The sequence below is a fragment of the Galeopterus variegatus genome, unplaced genomic scaffold (assembly GCF_000696425.1).
Source record: "Galeopterus variegatus unplaced genomic scaffold, G_variegatus-3.0.2 Scaffold174, whole genome shotgun sequence".
Lineage (NCBI taxonomy): Eukaryota > Metazoa > Chordata > Mammalia > Dermoptera > Cynocephalidae > Galeopterus > Galeopterus variegatus.
The window spans coordinates 880,676-902,143 of NW_007726285.1; the positions used below are offsets into that span (position 1 = coordinate 880,676).

Below are 21,468 nucleotides of genomic sequence, written 5' to 3' on the forward strand. Positions count from 1 at the left end.
CATTCTCCTCTGCCATTGCCCAGGCCTGGGCTTGCCAGGATGGTCCAAAGATCTGGCAGGAGAGGAGCCGGGATAGGGAGGCCAGGTGGAAGCAGAATCCCTAGAACTGGGGATCCTGGAGAGGCAGATAGAACAGCAGCCCTGGGTCCCAGCTCAATGAATCCTCCATGCAGGTCTGAGCGGACAGAGAGGAGGAGCGGGGTGCTAACGCTACCCTGAGCTGGGCTGGAGTGTCACTCCACCCTTCTCCCACTATGTGACCTTGGCAAAGTTGATGGAGCCACCTCACCTAGAGGAGATCATCTGACTGTGAGCTCAGACAGGGTTAAATGAGATGGTGTGTGGCTCCGCCTTGGTGGAGGCCCCTAGCTGCTGGCACTATCACCATGGTGGCCCGTCTGAGCAAAGTGGACCAAGTCCAGAGGCAGTCAGAGCTGCACCCTTCTACATAAAGGGGAAACTGAGTCTGGGAGCTCAGGGGCACCCCAACCCACACAGGGCTGCCTGCCTGTCTGCCTTCAGCTGTCCTCAGCTCCCCTTGCACGTGTAAGGGGCATCAAGTAAAGAAGCTTATTTCTGGGCTGAGGGCAGCAACAGGGGTGTGGCAGGTGGTGGGGGAGCAGCCCTTTTTCTCGCTATAAACACCCCTGCAGGTAGGTAGGGGCTGCCTCCAAAGTCCCACCCCTCTGCTCCTCCATTGAACGCCCCATAACCTCGCTGTGCCTCAGTTTCCTCTTCTGTAAAGTGGGGTAGAGTGACAGCATTTTGCTCCCTTATCAGCTGTGAAGACCACACAGGGTCCTGCCGGGGGACCCAGCACAAGTCGCTGCTGTCCGCACGGTGGTTCTCTCTTTTCTTTTTTTTAAAAAAAATTAAATGTCACAATTTTTAAAAAAGTGTTGTGGCTTGAATTTAAACCAGGGCTTTTGTGATTAAAGGAAATATAGCGAATGCAACCCCCGGCCGTGCCACCTTGAGGTCGCTCATCTCCCGGAGGAGGCCGGCGCGCAGACTCCGGGACCCGGCCCGTCATGAGCCTCCGGGCCGGAGGCGGCAGCAGCGGGCGGCCGGGCGGGACACAAAGTAGCGACGGCGACGGGGCGGGTTACAATGTAGCAGGGCGCGGCCATCAGGTGAGCGGCGGAGGGGGGGCCTCGGCTGGCCGCGGGGGGGGCTGGAGGGGACGGGAGCGGGGGGCGATCGGCTCTCGGGGGGCCACACGCGGCCATCAGGTGAGCGGCGGAGGGGGGGCCTCGGCTGGCCGCGGGGGGGGCTGGAGGGGACGGGAGCGGGGGGCGATCGGCTCTCGGGGGTCCACACGGCCCGCCGGGCCCAGGGGCTCCGGATCCCCCATTTCCCGATGCGGACACCGAGGGCGCAGGCCCTGCCCGAGGCTGGGGCGTGCGGGAGGCGAGATTCCGCGTTCCGGTCCTCTCCGGGTCAGAGCGGGCGGTCGTGACCTCAGCTGGCCCCCAGCCCCATGGGGGCAGGGTCAAGATGGAGAATCACCCTTCCCCCCGCCCCGGGTGACACTGTCACTGCTTCCTGCCATCAACACAGGCTGCCTCTGTGGTGCCTGTGAGACCCTGGGGAGCTCCGGGGATGCTGGGCTGCTGAGCCTCAATTTCTCCACCTATGAAATGGGTGGGCATGAGGGGAGAGACCTGCTCCTAGAAGGATTTTGTGTTGTTGTGCGTGAAGGTGGGGGAGGTTCTGGGGTGGCTTGTCTCTGCAGCAGGCTGTGGCCGCACTGCCAGTTCTTAAAGGAATGGTGACCCTGTCCCTGCACACCCCAGGGTCCTGGGAGGCCTCTTCCAGGCATGAGCGGATAATACCCGCCCCCACACACCAAAAAAACCAGAGTGAATTGTCAGGGCATCTGGGTGGCAGCTGCAGTGATAACTCCACTTCTTGGTGGCTGTACATGGGCAGGACATGGAGGCTGGCTCAGTGCATCCTGAGCTTCAGCCCAGTGTCCCTCAGCATCTTGGAGGCCCTTGGGCTTTGTTCTGAGGTTTCCTTTAATTGCTAAGTTGTGAAGTCCTCTCCCCCATGGGAGGGGTGGTCTCTAGAGAAGGGCAGAGGGTGGAATAGTGAGTTTTCTTCCTCTCAGTCTCCTCCTTCCTTTCAAGGCCAAGCCCAAATTCTGGGTGCCGGGTTCTGTGGGGTGAACCGTGGGGTGGGGAGCTGGTGCTGGGGGATTCCACTTGGGATCCCATCCTCCGGGTCTGTGAGCTGGGACATCATCTGTCTGCTGAGGGCGGGGATATACGTGTGATCTCCAACTTGGCAAAAGAGAAACTAAGGCTGAGAGATCAAAAATCTTCATTCATTCATTCATCCACTGTCTCTGTGCCAGTCCTGGGTCTCGTACTGCTGCTCAGGAGGTGAATAAAAGATGCTTTTTTCCACATCCCAGAGGAGAGCTGCTGGGAAGAGGGGCTCCTGCCAGGGCGCCTGCCTTTGAGCTCCTCTGGCCATATTTTAAAACACTGGCAGTTTTCCAGGGAGAGCCCCTGGGAGTGGCCCCTGCCCCACCCCAGCCCCTTCTGGCTGGACTGGTCACCATGTGGTGACAGTGATGGTTTGCTCAGCAGCAGTGCTGGGCTACTGGCTTCACTGACACACACAAGTGCTTATGCTTCTGTCCACCCCAGAATTAGGTGTTCTCCCCGATTATAGGCAAGAAAATGGGGTCACATAGCTCATCATTGTGAAAGCCAGAGCTTAAATCAGCTGTCTCGATTCTTTAAAACAATAGTAACAATGATTATAATAAGTTGTAGCTGATATTTATTGAGTGCTGACTATGTGCTGGTCAGTGTCCTCAGAACTTTGTATTAACTAATTAACCAATCTTTACAGTAACCCTGTATGTTACTATTATAATCCCCAATTGAGACATGAGAAATTGGAAGCAGAGAAGGGTTTAGGCATTCACTGAAGGTCACACAGGTTGGAGCTGGCAGAACTGGGCTTCAAATCGGGCCTGTCTGTCTTATCACCCCAAGGCTATTGGGGTGATCAGTCAGGATCTGTTTTGGCTACAGGAGAGAGAAACCTCCCTCCAGATAACAGTGTTATAATAGAAATCTATTTCTGTCTCACTTGAATGGAGCTTCGCAGTGAGCAGCTCAGGGCTCAGGTGGACTCCCCTGCAATCTTGTCACTCTGCCATCCTCATTCCTGGCTTCTGTGTCACAGCCCAAGGTGGCTGCTTCAGCTGCACCTGTTACACCTGCACCCAGATAGCAGGAGGCAGGAAGAGCTGAACAGGGGCAGCCCCTTCCTTTAAGAACAATTTTCAGAATCTTCTATAATCTTTCTGTTCATGTTCCATTGGTCAGAACATGGTCACATTACCATGTCTCATTCAGGGGAGGCTAGGAAATCATGTGACAGACACAAGGTGAGGGTTCCCCACTCGGGAAGAAGGGTGAGTAAATTTTGGAACAGCTCGATCTCTCCTGCACTCTGGGTGTTCCCTAGGACACTCTGGGGGGGCATTGGGCATCAGGTGGCCACCTCGGACTCTACCACCCTGCATGACCCACCAAAGTCATCAGGTAATAAGTGAAAGAGGTGGGACTTGGGCCCATGGCAACTGTGTCCCCCCCCCGTGTCTCCCTGTTCTGACCCAGTGGCAGCCCATCATCAGGTGCTGGGTCCTGCCAGACTGTAGCTCCAGCCACCCCACCCACACTGTCCACCACAAGGGCAGGACAAGCAGGACAGGTCCTTCAGGTGGTGTGGAGTCCTTGGCTCAGGTGCAGGTGACCAGTGTGGGGCTGGGGTGGGGCCTCCTTATGCAGCTGCTGTGAGGTAATTGGTTCAAACTCCAGCTCCCCACGGCCACACTGCATGACCCTGGGCAGGCTCAGTTCTCTTCTCTTTCTTTTGGGGAAGGGAGCATGGCAGGATTTGGAGGATTGTCTTTTATAGTTATGAATTATTTCAGACTATAACAGGTATAGAGAAAGCATAACCAATACCCATACACTTCACAGCTTAAAAACAAAGTCTTTCTGACTTCTTATAACAATAGCAAACCCTACCAAGAGCCTGCTCTGTGCTCAGTAGCTCAGTATCTACGAACTCATTTCACTTTCTCAATTAACACATGAGGAAATGGAGGCAGAGAGAGGCTCAGGAACATGGCCTGGCTAGTTACGTGGAGGAGCCAGATGCAAACTGCCTTCCCAACCACAGCCTGGAGCCATCAGCCCTGTGTGTTCTGCAGTCATTGATCCTCGACTTCTGCCGGGTGGGTGGTGAGCTAGGTACTTCCTACCTGACTCCTGGGATCCCAAGGCATGGAGCTACGGGACTGACCCTGGTCATGTTGCCCATCAGAAGGATTGGAACCCAGGCCCAAAGAGGGGCCAGTGTGGCCTAGAGCCTAGATGCATTTATGGGGGCTTCTCCTGGAGCTGGCAGTTAAGCCCCCAAGAACCCCCACTCCTTGGGCTTGGGGAAGGTGGGCCCTGCCCGAGGTCATCCCACAGGTGGCAGAGCAGGGATAGGCCCTGGTATTGGCTCCAGAGCATCCAACACTGAGCCTTCTGATCAGGCTATGGGTTTGGGGTGCTTTGGGAAAAAAGCACCCCAGGAAGGGGGCCGGGAAGGAGAAACCCAGTTTTGGGAGGCATGTCTCTTGGGCACAGGCTGACAACAAGGGCATGGTTGGACTGGAGCTGAGTGAGTCATCTGGGGCCAAAGCACCCCGTGCTGGGAGGCAGGGGACCTGGGTTCCAGAACATCTGGCTGGGCCCCCTTGGATAGGTCATGAACCCACATGATGTGCGTGGGACAGGCATCATGCTATGGGGCTCTTCCTGAGGGGACATGTCAGGGGGACCTGGGCAGGGCAGCTGAGGTGGTTTGGGGAGCGGATGAGGATCGAGACTGTGGGGTGGGGGAGCCCCACCAGACCCTCTGGCCTTGCCCCAAAGCCCCAGGGGGGATGTGGCGAGCCTGGGACTGGGCACTCATCCCGGCCCCGCAGGTGGAATGCTATGGAATATGATGAGAAGCTGGCCCGGTTCCGGCAGGCCCACCTCAACCCCTTCAACAAGCAGCTTGGGCCGAGGCGGCATGAGCAAGAGCCTGGTGAGGAGGCCCCGCATGTCACTTCTGAAGGTGGGTGCCAGTGGGGCGCAAGCTGTGCGGGCAGTCCGAGCCCTCCTTCCTTCCTGCTCCCCTCCCGTGCACCGCTCTGGCTCTGCCCTTTTCCCTGGCAGCGTACACCACTTTCCACCTGCTCTGCAGTTTACTGCTGTCTCCCCCGCTAGAATGAACATTCCCAAGGGCAGGGCTTCGTGCCTGACTTGTCACTGTGGCTTCCCAGAGCCCAGCACACACTGGGAGGGAGAGAGGTTAGCAGACGGAGTGTCCCGACTCCTCTGGGGGTCAGGAGGGCATGCGTGCTCAGGGCCAGGGTGGTTGCAGAGATGGCCTGCGGTCCACACAGGGGTTCATAAATTTTGCTGTGTAGCCATTCAGTGACTGTTCTTCAATCCATGTTTATATGCAAGGTGTCTGTCTGCCTTAGAAATTGGGATGTTTCTAGGGCCGGCGCCTGGCTCACTTGGGAGAGCGTGGTGCTGACAACACCAAGTCAAGGGTTAAGATCCCCTTACCGGTCATCTTTAAAAAAAAAAGAAATTGGGCTGTTTCTGTAGGACTGTCACCCCACCTCACCTTTTTGAGTGGCTCTTTCCTGTCTGCGCAAGAAGACAGGTTCCTTTGTAAATGCAAACCAGACAGATGTGCAGAACCGAGCAGCACCCAGTGCCCCCAGCGCCTCCTTCCTGTGGGCTCCCTGAGTTCCCTTCCCACCCCTGGCCACCGCAGCCTCCTCCCTGGGGGTGAGGGGCAGAAGACAGCAGGCTGGCCTTTCTCTCTGCCACCCCAACACCTGTCCCCCTCTCCCCCCAGAGACCCTGCCTGAGCTGTGCCCTGGGGAGCTGGAGTTCCGCTGCACTGAGCGCGTGATGGATCTTGGCCTGTCTGAGGACCACTTCTCCCGCCCTGTGGTAAGGTCTGGAGTCAGGTGACTGTGTGAGCCCCCAGGGTATGAGGGGCCAGTAGTTTTCTCGTCACCCCCTCCCAGGTGTCACATCCTTTCAGACGTGGCCCTGTGGGCTGGGGTGCAGTCTTCCTCCCTGCGAGCCACCATTGTCAGCCTCAGTTGCCCCCTCCTCAGCCAGGGCTCCTGGGCCTCCAATCTGAGGCCCACATGACACCCCCAATGCCCACCCTCCACGCCTGTCGGGCGGCAGGTGGAGACAGCCTGGCTTGGGGTTTGGGAGCCTGGGCTGCTCCTCCCCGCTGAGCTCCAGGCTCGTGTGAAGCAGATGTGAGTTGGTTCCACCTGAGGTCCTTGGAGTCCTGGGACATACTGCAGGGTGGGAACAGGGAGGGAAAGAGGGAAGCCCCCGGCCCTTCTCCCACCAGTCACTGTGCACCACAGCGCCATGCTCATCTGCCCTGTGGTTTGTTTCACAGAAGCCTTGTTTTGAAGAAAAAAAGTAAAAGGGACTTAATGACTAAAAAAAAAAAAGAAAAAAAGTTGAAAACAAACCATCTCCAACTTTTATCTGAGAGAAGCGTGGTAGTAACATTACAATGTAACTTGCAAAAGATTGGGCTGGAGTCTCCCAATTCTTTTTTTTTTTTTTTTTTAGATTTTACCAAATTATGCCTTATTAATATTATTTTTTACATTCTATGATGTGGAGGGAGTGGGAGAGGAGAAAGAGGAAGGAAATGGGATGGAAGAAGGAGGAAGGAGGAGGGGTGGGACTCAGTCCTGTGACACCCCCCACATTCCCACAAGGGAGACAGGGGGCTTCCAGCAGTGCTTGGTCCTTGCCCAGCTGGGTGCAGATGTCAGGGGGGTGTGGCAGAAGCCTTTGCCCCCCACCACCCCAGCTTGGGAACCTGGGGCCCTTCTTGCTGCAGCTCTGTGGTTGTCACTGGGCTTGTTGTGGGTGTCGGGGCGGGGGGATGTAGCCGAGGCCCTCAACCCCCCACTGCTCTGGCTCCGGAGAGCCCAGGGTGCTTCCTGCAGTGGTGTGGTGGTCATTGCTGGGCAGAGCCCCTCAATTCTAATTCACTTTTTACTTTGTATGTGTCCTTTAAGCTTTCCCACACAGATACACATTTCATATATGTGTTTTGTATTTTTATTGTAACAGTTTTTTTTTTTGTCTTTTGTCTTTTTTCCGTGTCCGGCAACGGATCGCAACCCTCAGTGTTGCCCCCGTACCGGACCGGGGACCGGCAACGGGATTGCAAACCTCGGTGTTGCTCCCGCGCCTCGCTCAGCCAGTGAGCGGGAACCGGTCTGTATGTGGGATCCGAACCCTCGGACGGGAGCGCCGCCACGCTTCCCAAGCGGCGCACTATCCAGTGCGCCACCGGCCCGGCCCGTATTGTAACAGTTTTGAGCACTTCCTTTGGGCCACAGACTGAGAGCCGAGGGGGAGTGTGGGTACCACCTCCTCTTTGCCTGGGCCTCTGAGCTCAGCATCCTGGAGGAGGAGGGTAGCTCCGGAGGGCAGGGTCAGCCGAGCTCCCAAGCTCCAAGACCTGAGCCTGTCTTCCTTGGCGGCAACTGTGTTCTGAGTCTGGGCTTGGCTGGGCCCTGAGTCCCTGGTTTGCTATGTGGTAAGAGCAGCTAGAAGGACCGGGCTGGGGTGGGTGGGCACCTGCAGGCGACCTTGCTGGCATCTGCCTGGGCTTGGCAGTTAAACCAGAGACCAGGCTGGTTGGTTAGCTTAGTTGGTTAGAGTGTGGTGCTGATAACACCAAGGTCCAGGGTTTGATCCCTGTACTGGCCAGCCACCAAAAAACACAAAAAACCTAAAATAACATAAACTGGAGGCCACTTCCTCTCCATGATGGCGAATGTCATTTCCCCAACTTTCCTCTAAGAGGAAGCTGTGTAGAAATAAGTGAAATGGCATCATGAAAAAAGCAATCGAATTTCTAAAAGAAGGAAGCTGTCTTTGAAAAGTGCCCTGAATTGGTTCTTCAGAGGCCTGTGAGTAGACAGGTCCAGCCAAGGGGGCAAGTGGTGCAGGGTGGATCCTAACCGTGCTGCTGACTCTCCTGGGCCTTGAGCAAATCTCCGGCCCCCTCTGGCCTTCAGTCTCCTCATCTGGGGAAGGGGGTGTAGAGGTCTGCTCTGGCTCTAACTCTATGAGGATGGGCCTAGCTTTGACCCCAACCTGGACAGGGTCTGTTCCTGGCCTCCGACATCCAGCAGCTGCAGCAGGCGATCGAGGAATGCAAACAGGTGATTCTGGAGCTGCCTGAGCAGTCGGAGAAGCAGAAAGATGCCGTGGTGAGGCTCATCCACCTCCGGCTGAAGCTCCAGGAGCTGAAGGTGGGTGCAGGCTCCCTCCCATGTGGGGGGCTCCCTCTCGGCTCTGAGGGGCTGAGGTAGAAAGGTACCCAGAAAGGCAGTGTGAAAGGTGGGGTCCTCACCCCCTTGCAGGCTGTTTCTCTGTTAGTCTAGACCCTCTTGGTTGCCAGGGACAGAAACCCAACCTTAAGTAGATAAAATCAAAAAGAAAAAAGCATCTGCGTGGTGAATGAAAAATCCTCCAACAGCGTCAGGAGTCTTGCCATCCTTCTACTCTACTTTCTGTTTGATCCACTCTCAGGTGGGCTTTCCTCTTGTGGTGGCAGAGACAGCCCCAGCCCCTCTCTGGCCAGCTGCCCAGTCCTGGCACAGGAGTGCTGCCCTGTCTCAGTGGCCAGCAGGAGCTTCAGGCCTGATTTTCATTGGCCAGTCCTGGGCCTGCCCCTGACCCAATCACATTGGCTGATTGGCCAGTTCTGGGTGGAGTGCCCACCCGGAAACAATCACAGTGATTGGATACTTCTGGAACATGTGCCCACCCTGGGGGTAAGTCCCACCCTGAACCACATGACCTAGAGTAGGAGGGGTGGTCTCTTGAAGGTGACAACAGGAGGAGGTAATGGATCCCAGAAGCCAGAAACCCCAGGGTCCCTGATGCAGTCCTCGAGTCTGGGCATTCTTTGGCTTGGCTGCCACTGTGTGCACTGTACACTGTGTTCCTGGGAATTTAGAAAGTGGAATATCACAAGAAAGTGGGCAAGGCTGTGGTAACAGAGAGAGGTGTGTAATTTTCCTCATGTAAAAATCCTGTGGGTGGTTTAGGGCCCATGTGGCAGCTAATGGTGTAGGAATTGTTACTCTGCCAGTCCCTGGGGGGTGCAAAACAGCTCACACCACAGCTCCCGCATCTGCACCAACCAGCAGAAGAGAGGGCGGGGGGAGAGGCTGCCTCCCTGCTGCTCACGTGTCCTCAGCCCCAGTGCAGTTCCAGGAAGGACGTAGCTGCAAGGCTGGGAGTGCATAATCCTGGAGGTCTGTGCCCGACTGATCTTTGTTCTAGTGCTGAAGCAGAGAAGGGGTGTGGCACTGGGCAGAAACACAAAATTTCTGCTACAAATGGTGCCTGGAAGAAATAATTTGAGGGGCTTGTATGAAGAAGGAGCTGCAGCCATCTCACCTATGACCCCTCACCCGTGACCCCTCCCTGACCTTTCCTCTGCAGGACCCCAATGAGGATGAGCCCAACGTCCGCGTCCTCCTGGAGCATCGCTTCTACAAGGAGAAGAGCAAGAGTGTCAAGCAAACCTGTGACAAGTGCAACACCATCATCTGGGGGCTCATCCAGACCTGGTACACCTGCACAGGTGGGCCGAGACCTAGACCCACTCCCCTGAAAGAGTGGTCTGGGTCCCCAGGGCAGGGCAGACAAGCGCAAAGCTCTGCTCCCACGCCTGGGTCACCTTCAAGTGAATTCTCTACAGTGTACTCAGTTTACTGAGCCCCAGGGTGTGCTGGACATACACAGAATGAAAGAGACCAAAATCCCTGCCTTTGTTGGGCTCACATCCAAGATCCGAATTGTCCAGTGTGGTGGCCACTAGTCCTATGTGGCTGTTCAAATTTAAATTAATTAAATATGTAGTTCCTCAGTTGTACTGTCTACATTGCAAGTGCTTAATATCCACATGAGGCTGGTGGCTGCCACACTGGACAGTAGAGAGAGGACATCTCCATCATTGCAGGAAATTCCACGGGCGGTGCTGTTCTGGATGAGAAGTCAAACCAGGAAGTGACATGATATGTCACACAGTCATAGTACAGTGAAGAAAGAGGGAAGGGATGGCATGTGTGGGATGGAGCAGGCATGGCTTTAGAGTGCAGTGAAGAGGCATCACATGGCATTTGAGCAAAAACTTGGAGGTCAGGGAACAAGCCAGGAGTGTATCTAGGAACGTTCCTGTGGGGGGAGCCATGCGTGCACAGGCCCCGTGGTGGATGTGTGTCCAGTGTCTTCGAGCAGGAGCAGAGAGCACTGTGTCTGTGGAAGGTGGGGTAGAGGTGGGCTCAGAGAGGCCGGGGGCTTTTTTTTTTTTTTTTTTTTTTTTTTTTTTTTTTTTTTTTTTTTTTTTTTTTTTTTTTTTTTTTTTTTTTTTTTTTTTTTTTTTTTTTTTTTTTTTTTTTTTTTTTTTTTTTTTTTTTTTTTTTTTTTACGTGCAGCAGGATCACTCTGGCTGCTGAGTTGAGCTTGGACTGGAGGAGGAGGGCAGTGGGAGTGTGAAGTGGCCCAGTTCAGTGCTACATGAAGTAGCTGAAGGTTTGGAAAGGGGGTGTGAGAGATAAGAATCAAGATGACTCATGACTTTTAGTGTCAGCAGTGCAGGGTGGAGTTGCTGAAATCTGAGATGGGAAAAGCCCGGGGGTGGAGTGGGGTGTGGGCCTGGGCCCAAAGAGTGGGGGTTCTATTTGGACAGCTTGGGTTTGATGGGTGAGAACAGCAGGTTGGCCCATGGAGGTGCAACTCTGGGGCTGAGGAGGAAGGGTCTGGACCACCTTTGAGGCAAGGCTCAGGATGGGGACAAGAGGATCTTTGAGGGCATGCCAGGAGGTCTTGGATGAACCTGAGGGTGGGAGTGGAGCCTGTGGGGGAGGGGAGCAGTCTGGCTGAAGGCAGCCTGGGCTGCAGGACGCTCCCCAGCTCCTAAGAGGCAGGTGGTTGGTTCCTCCACCCCAGGGTGTTACTACCGCTGCCACAGCAAGTGCTTGAACCTCGTCTCCAAGCCCTGTGTGAGCTCCAAAGTCAGCCACCAAGCTGAGTATGAGCTGAACATCTGCCCTGAGACAGGGCTGGACAGCCAGGATTACCGCTGTGCTGAGTGCCGGGTGCCCATCTCACTGCGTGAGTGGTGGCGGGGAGAGGACAGGGTGAGGGGGCTGCTCTGGGCAGGAAGGGGGCACACAGGAGCCTGAGAGCTACTGAGGACCCATGGACCGGGCAGTCCTTGCTTCTTGTCCTTGGGTGTGGCCAGGGGCTGTGACTGGCATTTTTTCATTTCCCACTCAAGCAGACTGAGGTTCCAGCTGTTTCATGACTTGCCCAGGCCACCCAGGAGTACCTGAGGGGCCGGCACCTGACAGCCTCCATGTATGGCCCTTGGTCACAGAGAGCTTGTGTAGACGGGGACTAGGGAAAGCCATACAATCATCATGCCCGTGCTGCAGCAGGCCTTCTTTCTAGACTCACTCATCTTAATTTGTGGGGTCCCTTCAGCATTCCTATGGCAGGGTCCTGTTATTATCCCATTTTATTGATGAGAAAACTGAGGGTGTGAGGCCAGCTACTGAGGTCTCCTGGCTGAGAAGCGGATGTATCGGGTTTGCAGGGTGCAAGCCCTGGCACAGCCGGCTCTCGCCCGGGAGGACTGACGGCATGGCCTGGAAGCTGTTGGGGGCGGGGGGTGAGGTGGGGACCCTGACAGCTACATTGACCTTGTGAGGACCCTGTCCCCTGCAGGGGGCGTGCCTAGCGAGGCCCGGCAGTGTGACTACACCGGCCAGTACTACTGCAGCCACTGTCACTGGAACGACCTGGCTGTCATCCCTGCACGTGTTGTGCACAACTGGGACTTCGAGCCTCGCAAGGTGGGGCGTGGAAGGGTGTTGTGGGGTGTCCTGGGGTGGGGCAGGGTGGGTGGGCATGTCCCTGGGTGGGTGGGGGCTGGCTGTGCAGGCCTGAGTTGGGGGCATGACACCTCCAGGTGTAGTGCTATAGGAGCCACTCAGCCATGTCCCGCAGGTGTCTCGCAGCAGCATGCGCTACCTGGCGCTGATGGTGTCACGGCCAGTGCTCAGGCTCCGAGAGATCAACCCTCTGCTGTTCAACTATGTGGAGGAGCTGGTGGAGATCCGGGTGAGGCAGGGGCGGGAGCGCTGCATCAGATGGATCCTATGGCAGGGCCAGGGACCCTTTTCTCCTCTGGCTGCTGTGGGGGCCATGGGAGGTTCTGAGCAGAGGAGAGATGCCACTTGCTTAGGTTTAGCAGGGCCCCTTGGTGTCCTTTGGATTGAAGAGGCTAGAGCCACGTACAGTAGCAATCTGGTGCCAAGGCAATTTTAAATATTTTAGTAGCCACATTAAAAGGTGAAGTTAACTGTAATAATATACTTTATTTAATCCAATATAGTCAAAAGATTATTTCAACATGCAATTAATATGCAAAACTATTGAGATATTTTACATTCTTTTTCGGGCCATGTCTTTGAATCACAGCAGTCTCAGTCCAGACCAGCACTCTCAAGTGCTCAGTGGCTGTCTGTGGCTGGTGGCCCCTCTCTTAGGCAGCAGTGAGGCAGGAGGTGGGGGAGGGCAGATGGGGCATCAGTCTAGGCAGGAGGTGGTGTCTCAGGTGAAGTGGTGAGAGGGGGTTAGAGTCCATTTTATAGGGGAGGAGACTGAGGCAGATGGGCTGAGGAGGGATCTGAGATTTGACTGGAAGTTTGTCTCAGTCTAATGTCTAATGCAGCCCCAAGCTGGCCCTGACGCTGCTGGCTCTTGGACAGGTGGTGTTCTGGGCCTGTAGCGCTGAGGAAAAGTGAATGTCAAGGTCCTGCCCAGCTCACAGCTGTGCTTTGAACTTGAGCTTGGCTGGAGCACTTAAGTCTGGGACTATCCTGGGGAACATGAGGGCACCTTGTCCATCCCTCACTGATCCTCCTGTCCCCCAGAGTATAAGGTCAGATCATCCTGTAAGCCCCACTCCCTACAAAGCCAGCACAGGGTCGGCCCCATCAGCCACGCAGGTGTGGCCACGGTGCCAGCCTATGTCCTGGCTGAGGAGGCCCACCTGCTTCCCTGTCCACAGAAGCTGCGCCAGGACATCCTTCGCATGAAGCCGTACTTCATCACCTGCAGGGAAGCCATGGAGGCACGTCTGCTGCTGCAGGTCAGACCAACAGGGGGAATGGCCCCAGCTGGGAAACAGAGCTCAGGTCCTTTCCAGATAACTTTATAGCTGGTGTGTGTTGTCCCTTTAGCAGAGGGTCTCCCGAACTCTGTCCCAAGGAACACTAGATCGACAATAAGCAAACTGGTATTGTACCCATAGTAGTGTTCTCTGATTATATCAGTTTGGGAAATTCTGAGATATGCAAGTTTAGCCTTTATGTGAATCTCCATGGGGCAGGGTCAGCCCAGTCCTCCTCAGGCAGGTTGACCACGAAGCACACGAAGCACAGTTTTCAAGGCTCACCTATTTATTTGTTCAACAAATGTTCACAGACACTGTTCTAGATTCTCAGGAGCAATGAACAAAACAGGCCCTTAGAGAGCACCTTTCAGGTAGGCAGGGCAGGAAGAGTAGGCAGTCCTCCACGTCTGTGGGGTCTACATCCAGGGATTCAGCCAGTTGGGAATAAAAAATATTCAGGGAAAAAAAATTGCATCTGTACCAAACATGCAGACTTTTATTCTTGTCATTAATCCCTAAATGATATAGTATAACAATGATTGACACGGCATTTACGTTGTGTTAGGTACTACAGGTGACGTGGCAATGACTTAGAGTGTATGTAGGTTACATGCAGATGTGGACATTTCATATCAGCCTCTTGAGCATCCCTGGATTTTTGATATCGGGGGAAGATCCTGGAACCAATCCCCCATGGGTACTGAGGGACGACTGTAGTATGTTGGGGGTGCGGGCTTAAACAGGGAAGTCAGGACCAGGCGGGAGGGTTGCCAGCAGGGGCCGTCAGTACAGGGGAGAGGAGAGAGGTGGAGCACACAGATCAGGAAGTGGCCCTGGCTCCACCGTCCCCACTGGCTTCCCTGGGCTGGTGGATTCTGCTCTTGGGGCCCAGACACAGAAGCCATCTGAAGTTTCTGCAAGTGGCCATAGGTGGGCAGCAGGAAGGGCCCCTTCCAGTGCTTGGGGTCATAGCTGCTGGGACTTGGCAGCTCCAGGACCGGCAGCATTTCGTGGAGAACGATGAGATGTACTCCATCCAGGATCTCCTGGACGTGCACATGGGCCGCCTCGGCTGTTCGCTCACTGAGACCCACACGCTCTTCGCCAAGCACATCAAGCTGGACTGTGAGGTGGGCCCCCACCCCCGCCATGGCTGTGGTCTGCTCCAGAGGCAGCTCTTTGCCCCCAGCCCTGAGGGCCAGGCTTGGCAGGAGAAGCTGCTGGGCCCCCCACTAGCCCCGGAGTGCCCTTTAGAGCTGGTGCTTATCTGCCCCCCAACCCCCACACTGTTCCCCTCCCGCCAGCGGTGCCAGGCCAAGGGCTTCGTGTGTGAGCTCTGCAGAGAGGGCGACGTGCTGTTCCCGTTTGACAGCCACACATCTGTGTGCAGTGACTGCTCGGCTGTCTTCCACAGGTGGGTGTGGCCCGGCCCCACCCTCAGCCAGGTGCTGAGGCTCCACCCTGCCCTCTGACTGGGGGGCCTGGCCTTTGCCGCAGCTGTATTGGTCCTGTGGGAGCCTGCACTACTGCCCATGAGAGAGGGACAGACAGACATCTGGGTCTTTGCTGCTCATTTTCAAAGCCCTTTGTTGATCCTGAGACATGGAGTTAGACCCTGATGTCTGTGGCTAAGTTCAAAGTTTCATTAGAAATGAACACCTGGGGCTGAGCCCGCGGCGCACTCGGGAGAGTGCGGCGCTGGGAGCGCAGCAGCGCTCCCGCCGCAAGTTCAGATCCTATACAGGGATGACCGGTGCGCTCACAGCGCTCACTGGCTGAGCATGGTGCGGCCGGTCTCAAAAAGGACAAAAAAAAAAAAAAATGAAATGAAGGGGCTGCTGTGGCTGTTTGGAAAAATAATACACATAAGTTAGAAGAAAAATATTTTACTATCATTCTTTAATAGGCATAATTACCAATTACTTACTAATGACATGTGTGCATCTGCTGGGCCCTGGACACCTTCTCAAACCTGGAGTCAGATGGGACAATAGCACTCCCATTTCTGTCTACACTGATTTTTGCCTGGTCTCTGCTGTTTGTCATAGCAACTGTTGAAATACCAGCTCTGCAAAGCAATGTCTCAGAAACTAATGTTGAAACTGTGAACTCCCTTGAGCTAGCAGTTTGGGTGGCATCTGGCAGACCTCACACTGCCATGTTCTCTTCAAAATCTTAAACTAGCCTGTGGAGCCCCGTGCACCCTCAGTAGTGCCCTGTGGTTCCTTAATGAGCAGTTTGGGAACCATGACTATGGTAGTGGTGATAAGAACTGGTGGTGATAAGTCTAGTAACTAAGAGCTTGGAGCCTGGTGTGGCTCTCTGGCTCGGTCAGGCCCTTCAGCTGTGAGGCCTGGGACCTGAGTTGGCTGGGTATAACAGATGTCATGAGGATCCCTTAGGGAGGCCCGTATCAACACACCAGGTAAGTACATACCATACATGGGCCTCATGGTCAGTCACACCAGGGTGTAGACCCCGCTTCTGCCCTTCGGTAATGTCTCTGAGCTCTAGTTTCCCCATCTGCAGAGGGGGTTAGTGAGAGCTGACTTAGGAAGCTTGTGAGGGTTTGGTGGTAAATTTTATGGCAAAGGCCCCAACCTTCTTCCTGCCCCCAGGGACTGTTACTACGACAACTCGACCACGTGCCCCAGGTGTGCCCGGCTCACCTTGAGGAAGCAGTCACTCTTCCAGGAGCCTGGTCCAGATGTGGACGCCTAGGGTGCTGGGGGAAAGCACTGGGTGCTGCCTGGCCCATCTGGCGCCTGCCCTGCTGGTCGTTGCCAAAGTCAAGGTATTCATTCTACTCTGGAGACCACCAGGGTGCTGCCCCTGGACCCCTCCACCCCTGCTGGGTGAGGGGGTGAGCCCACGAGGACGATCCCCCAGGTGCTTTCCCAGACTCATGGTGGCCACACCTGGCTGTACCTGGTTTGCTGCTGTGAGGGGTCATGGTGTGGCCCCCGCTCTCCCCCACTACAGGACTCCCTGGGACCCACCCCAGAAGCTGGTCAGGACAGGCTGGCTATAGACTCCCAGCTCCAGCACAGCTTTATCTTCAGAGATGGTCCGGGTTCTGCTCGGAAGTGCTCACCCCAGCTGCTTGTCTCTTCAGGGGCTTCTGGCTGTCCCTGGCTGGGGCTGTCCATGGTCTCCCGTGGACCTGGCCTCCTGGGATTCTTCTGAGTCTGTCTTGGGCAGTCCTTCCAGGAGGGTTGCTATCCTCTCTGTACAGCCAGGAGAGATAGGGGTGTAGAGCTTTCCGCCGCTGCTCCTGCCTTGGCCCATCCCCTGTCATCCTGGTGCTCTGAGCTGGGTGGCTGGGGGTCCAGCCTGAGGAGGATGTCCTGGCTTCCAGTTGTGAAGCAGGGACTGTGCCCGCTGGTTACAGTGGGTCTGGGCGGCATTTCTTTGCCCCTGAGGAACTCTGTCATGCTGCCACAGGCCTGTGGAGGGTCCAAATGGCTCGAGGTGACTGGCCAGCGGTCTTTTGTTTGGGGGCTGAGGTCATTTGCCCGAGGGAGCCCTGGGCAGGATGATGGGGCAGGGGTGTGGGAGGTCCTGCACTCATGACAATGGCCCCTGGATGGCACATGAGACCTACAGTCACCGCTGGCCTAGGTGTTTGCACTTTATGGATCCTGCGGTCAGGGGCCACAGGAGGGGATGTTTCAGGATGCAGCTTCCCAGTGTTTGGCCCAGGAGGCGGTGCTACTTGCCTCTGCCCTTTTCCTGCCCTGGACTGTGCTTGGCCGTTGTGCACATAGTTGACACACGGGCAGCGGGCAGGGCATATGGCTGCATGGATGTCTGTCACCTTTGACCAGGAAGCTTGAGGGGAGATACCTCAGCCAGCAGGAAGGTCAGCTTAGCTCACCGGCCATTCAAGGGGTATAAAAAGAGAGCGTCACCCCTCCCTGGCCCTCTGGCCATCAGGAAAGGGGTGGTGCCATCTTGCCCCACATGGGGGCTTCAGGCAAGTACTGTCTTCTCTGTCTCAGTCTCCCTATCTGGAAAATGGGGAGCAACCTCAGGGAGCAATGTGAGAAGGGAGCACTGTGGTGTCCTTGAGAGACTGGTGTGGGGCTGGGCCAACAGCAGATCCTGTCCTGCTCCCCTTCCTCTGTGGGGCTGAACAGGGGTAAAGGCCAAATGCCGTTTTTCTGCACCCCTCAATCTGCACATCTATCAACACCACTTCACATTCTGTCATGTGGATATTGGCCATTCCTGAGTCTCCTATGTAATCAGCATCACATTATTCCAGTTACAAATCACTGTGTCCATAGAAAATGTTAGTGTGCTGGCATCTGTTGGACAAAGGTTGTGTCCCTTTTTTTTTTTTTTTCTTTTACCTCCCACCCATACTTCCTCCCCCAACATTGTCCACCTGCCCCTTATGGATGACAAACTCTTTAAACAGAATCATGTGCGGGTCTTTCTGTGAGTCCACAGCATCATAGGAAGAACTCAGCAAGGAACCGATTTACATGGCCAGTGCCTTACAGAAGAGACCCTGAAGTTGGCCCCGCATGGGACCAGGCTGGCCTGAGGGATGCCCAGTTGCAACAAGGCTACTGTCACTGTCATTAAATATGTGTTCTCTAGACTCGTGTGTGGTGGATCAGGGACAAAGCAGAGTTTGTTGACATACAAGCCAATTGCAGGCGTGGGAAAAACTCACAGCCTTCCCCATCCAGGGGGTTGAATGTATGTGGTTTGGGATGAAGTCACGTGTCTTGATTGCTCGGGAGCAGCACAAATGTTGGTGTCAGTCATAGGTCTCAGTCTGCTGTGACACAATGTGCAGGGAAGTCACAGTCCTCTAGGCCTTCATTTCTTCTATGAGATGGGATGACAAACATATCTACCGGGGTTGTTGGGGTTCCAGGAAGTGCTTTGTACTGTGCCTGACATATAGGAAATGCTCAGTAGGTGGGAGCTGTGTCTTTCTAGAGTCCTCTTGTTGGAAGGATTGTCTCCATAACTTAAGCGTTGAGAGACTGGCCAGTCGTGCAAATCACAGCAGGCACAGCAAAAGCCCCATCCTCCCATCTTCACACCAGACCCACTAAAAGGGCCCTCACCACACCTTAGGGCTGTTTCCATTATCCTTTTTTTTTTTTCCTTTTTTGTCTTTTTTCGTGACCGGTAACGGGATCGCAACCCTCAGTTCTTTTTTCGTGACCTTTAACGGGATCGCAACCCTCGGTGTCGCGCCCGCACCCTGCTCAACCAGTGAGCGGACCGGTCTCTACATGGGATCCGAACCCTCGGCGGGAGCGCCACTGCGCTCCCAAGTGCCGCACTCTCCCGAGTGCGCCACTGGGCCGGCCCTCCATTATCCTTTAATAGGGGTTATTAATGGATAGACTCCAGGGGAACCATAAATTCCTCCCAAATCAGATTCAAAACTTTATGTGCACATCTTTCTGCAGAGATACCTAGGGTTGTGACCAGGATCTCAAAGGGGCTCTGCTTTGGAAGGTGCCTTTCTACCTCACCCATATCCAACTGCAATCCAGATGGATCCATAGACTGCAACCCTGTGCCTGAGAAGCCCCAGGGCACAGGCATTTCTTTCCTGCTGTGGGGGTGTGCCCAGAGGGCGGGGGAGGTGCTCCAGGGCTATCTGTGGGCCATGGTTCCCGGTTTGAAGATCTGCCTCCAGTTACACATTATAAGCATCTAAAGTTGCTTTTGGCTATCAGACAGAGGGAGGATGCAATCCCCCACCTCCACTTCAGGTTATGAATGTTTTTCCTTTTAATGTTTTTATCATCACGGATGTAGGGTTACAGAGAAGTTGCATAAGCACTCCCGTGTGCCCATCCCCTGGACTCCCTAAATGTCAGCATTTTGCCCGTTTGCTTCATTCTCTTAACACGTTTTTTTTTTCCTGAACCATTTGACAGTAAGCTGCAGAGGTGATACTCCTTTGCTTCTGAACACTTGTATGCCTCTGTCTGGTTATGACAAGGGCTACTGCAAGGCTAATGTCTCGAATCCTGCTCACAGCACCAATTGTCTAGCTCTTAGTCTCTTTTTTATTTTATTTATTTATTTATTTATTATTATTTTTAAAGATGACCGGTAAGGGGATCTCAACCCTTGACTTGGGTGTTGTCAGCACCATGCTCAGCCAGTGAGCGAACCGGCCATCTGTATATAGGATCTGAACCCGTGGCCTTGGTGTTATCAGCGCCGCACTCTCCCGAGTGAGCCACAGGCCGGCCCAATTTTATTTTTTTTAAAGATGACCAGTAAGGGGATCTTAACCCTTGATTTGGTGTTGTCAGCACCACGCTCACCTAGTGAGCTAACCGGCCATCCCTATATGGGATCCGAACCTGGGGCCTTGGTGTTATCAGCACCACACTCTCCTGAGTGAGCCATGGGCTGGCCCTTAGTCCCTTTTTTAAAGGTTCTTGTACCGTTCAATCATTCCTGGGGATGATATGGCACATGTAATTTCCACTGAATGGACAACTGGGAGGCCCACCTCTGAATCCCATGTCCAGTAAAGTGGGTTCCATTATCATTTTCTATAACTATAGGCCGGCCATACATAGCAGTAAGTCTATTCAATGCCTTCACAGTGTTTACCTGGTCTGGGGCCTTGCAAGGCCATACAAACTAAAGACCAGTAGCTGTATCAACAGCTGTGAAGATGTATCTGAAATTCTCTGACCTTGGCAGTGGTCCGACTAAGTCCACCTGCCATTGAATCAGGGGCACCCTTCCTTGAGTTATTTGCCCATCTGTATGGGGCATCTGCCAGGGGTGTGGACTCTCTTGAGCACAGACTGGACAAGTGTGACAGGAATTTACTACATCTTCCCATTTTATAGGCAGGGCCCATCATTGAGCTGCCATCCACGTGTTTTTACTGCCAGCATGCTGCATTCGTTGATGTAACCACTGGGCTACATCAGTAGCTGGGGCTCTCTCCAGCCATCTTACCTTAGCCAAGGCATCGGCTTCATCATTTCCTGAACTGGCTAAGGGGAAGAGTCCTGTGACATGGAAAAGAGTTACTTCTTTCTCATGCCCCAGTTCCCATAACTCTTACCACATGGCTTGTCCCCGCAGGGGATGGAGGCCTACCATCCACCACTGATACTTCCAAGTAGAAATCCAAAGGGTTAAACCTTTGTACACAGCCCAGCTGTCAGTACAGATGGTTATTGGCCCAGGCTCATTTTTTATCACCATCCATACTGCTCTCACTTCAGCCCATTGACTGCTTTGCTCTGTACCATTTTCGTACCACATGGTATCTGTTGAGCGCTGGACAGCAACAGCTGTCCACAATGCTGAGGGTCCCATGCTAGAGCCATCTGTTTATGAAGCTTGCTCTGTGATAGGTCCCTGTCCCTCATGGAAAGGTGTAGCCTCCACCTCCATGGGTAGGGGTTGTGTCAAAGTTTCCTCCACAACCTCTACTGGTCCCAGCACAGTTTGCAACTCTTTGGACAGAGGACTCATTGACACAGTGCTCCTTTGTTCTATATATGCTCCCCATTTAGACAGAGTGGGAGTCTGAGTTACACCCGTTTTAGGGCTGGTTGCCCATGTGCACAGCCAACCTATTATGGGGTAGGTCATCCTAACTAGGGCTTTGGCAGTTCCTGTGATAGCTTCAGTGGCTATCAAGGCAGAATACACAGCTGCTAACTGCTTTTCTATTAGGGTGTAGCACACTTCAGCACCCTTCCAGAGCTGAGACCAGAATCCTACAGGTGTGTGGAATCGGTCTTGTCTCTGCCACAAACCCCATCCTAACCCCTCCTGGATTATATGTATGTTTAACTCAAATGGCTTAGTGGGGTCAGCCACTTGTAAAGCTTGTACTTGCTGTATTGCCCTTTTCGTAGCCTGATAAGCTTGTTCTATTTTCTCAGTCCAATCCCAGAGGGCTCCTTTCTTTGTCAATGCATAAAGTTGGCATGCCATTTGGGGTACAAAAGCTCTCCAATACCCCAAAAGTCCCAAATATGTCTGTAGCTGAGCTACCATTGTGGGTCGAGGGTATGCCTGCATCTTGTCTATATTAGCTTCTGCTCAGACCCTTGTCTTACCCGACCAGACCACTCCCAGGAATTTGACTGACAGCCCAGGTCCTTGCACTTC

The 21,468-nt window shown here is 54.3% G+C and overlaps 1 protein-coding gene across 4 annotated transcripts; it reads left to right on the forward strand.

The window, feature by feature from the left end:
* Positions 1–1,088: 1,088 nt before the first annotated feature.
* DEF8 (differentially expressed in FDCP 8 homolog (mouse)) lies at positions 1,089–16,425 on the forward strand. Of its 4 annotated transcripts, none has more exons than XM_008563503.1 (12): positions 1,089–1,133; positions 5,006–5,139; positions 5,938–6,035; positions 8,243–8,392; positions 9,594–9,735; positions 11,103–11,267; positions 11,883–12,010; positions 12,165–12,278; positions 13,231–13,311; positions 14,325–14,465; positions 14,640–14,749; positions 15,954–16,425. In XM_008563503.1, exons 2-12 carry the CDS (start codon positions 5,016–5,018, stop codon positions 16,054–16,056), a joined length of 1,356 nt encoding a protein of 451 aa, XP_008561725.1. In that variant the 5' UTR covers positions 1,089–1,133; positions 5,006–5,015; the 3' UTR covers positions 16,057–16,425. The 4 variants fall into 4 exon arrangements, with proteins under 4 accessions (XP_008561725.1, XP_008561729.1, XP_008561716.1 ...); XM_008563507.1 differs by having other exon boundaries at positions 14,376–14,465; XM_008563494.1 differs by having other exon boundaries at positions 14,325–14,749.
* Positions 16,426–21,468: the final 5,043 nt, after the last annotated feature.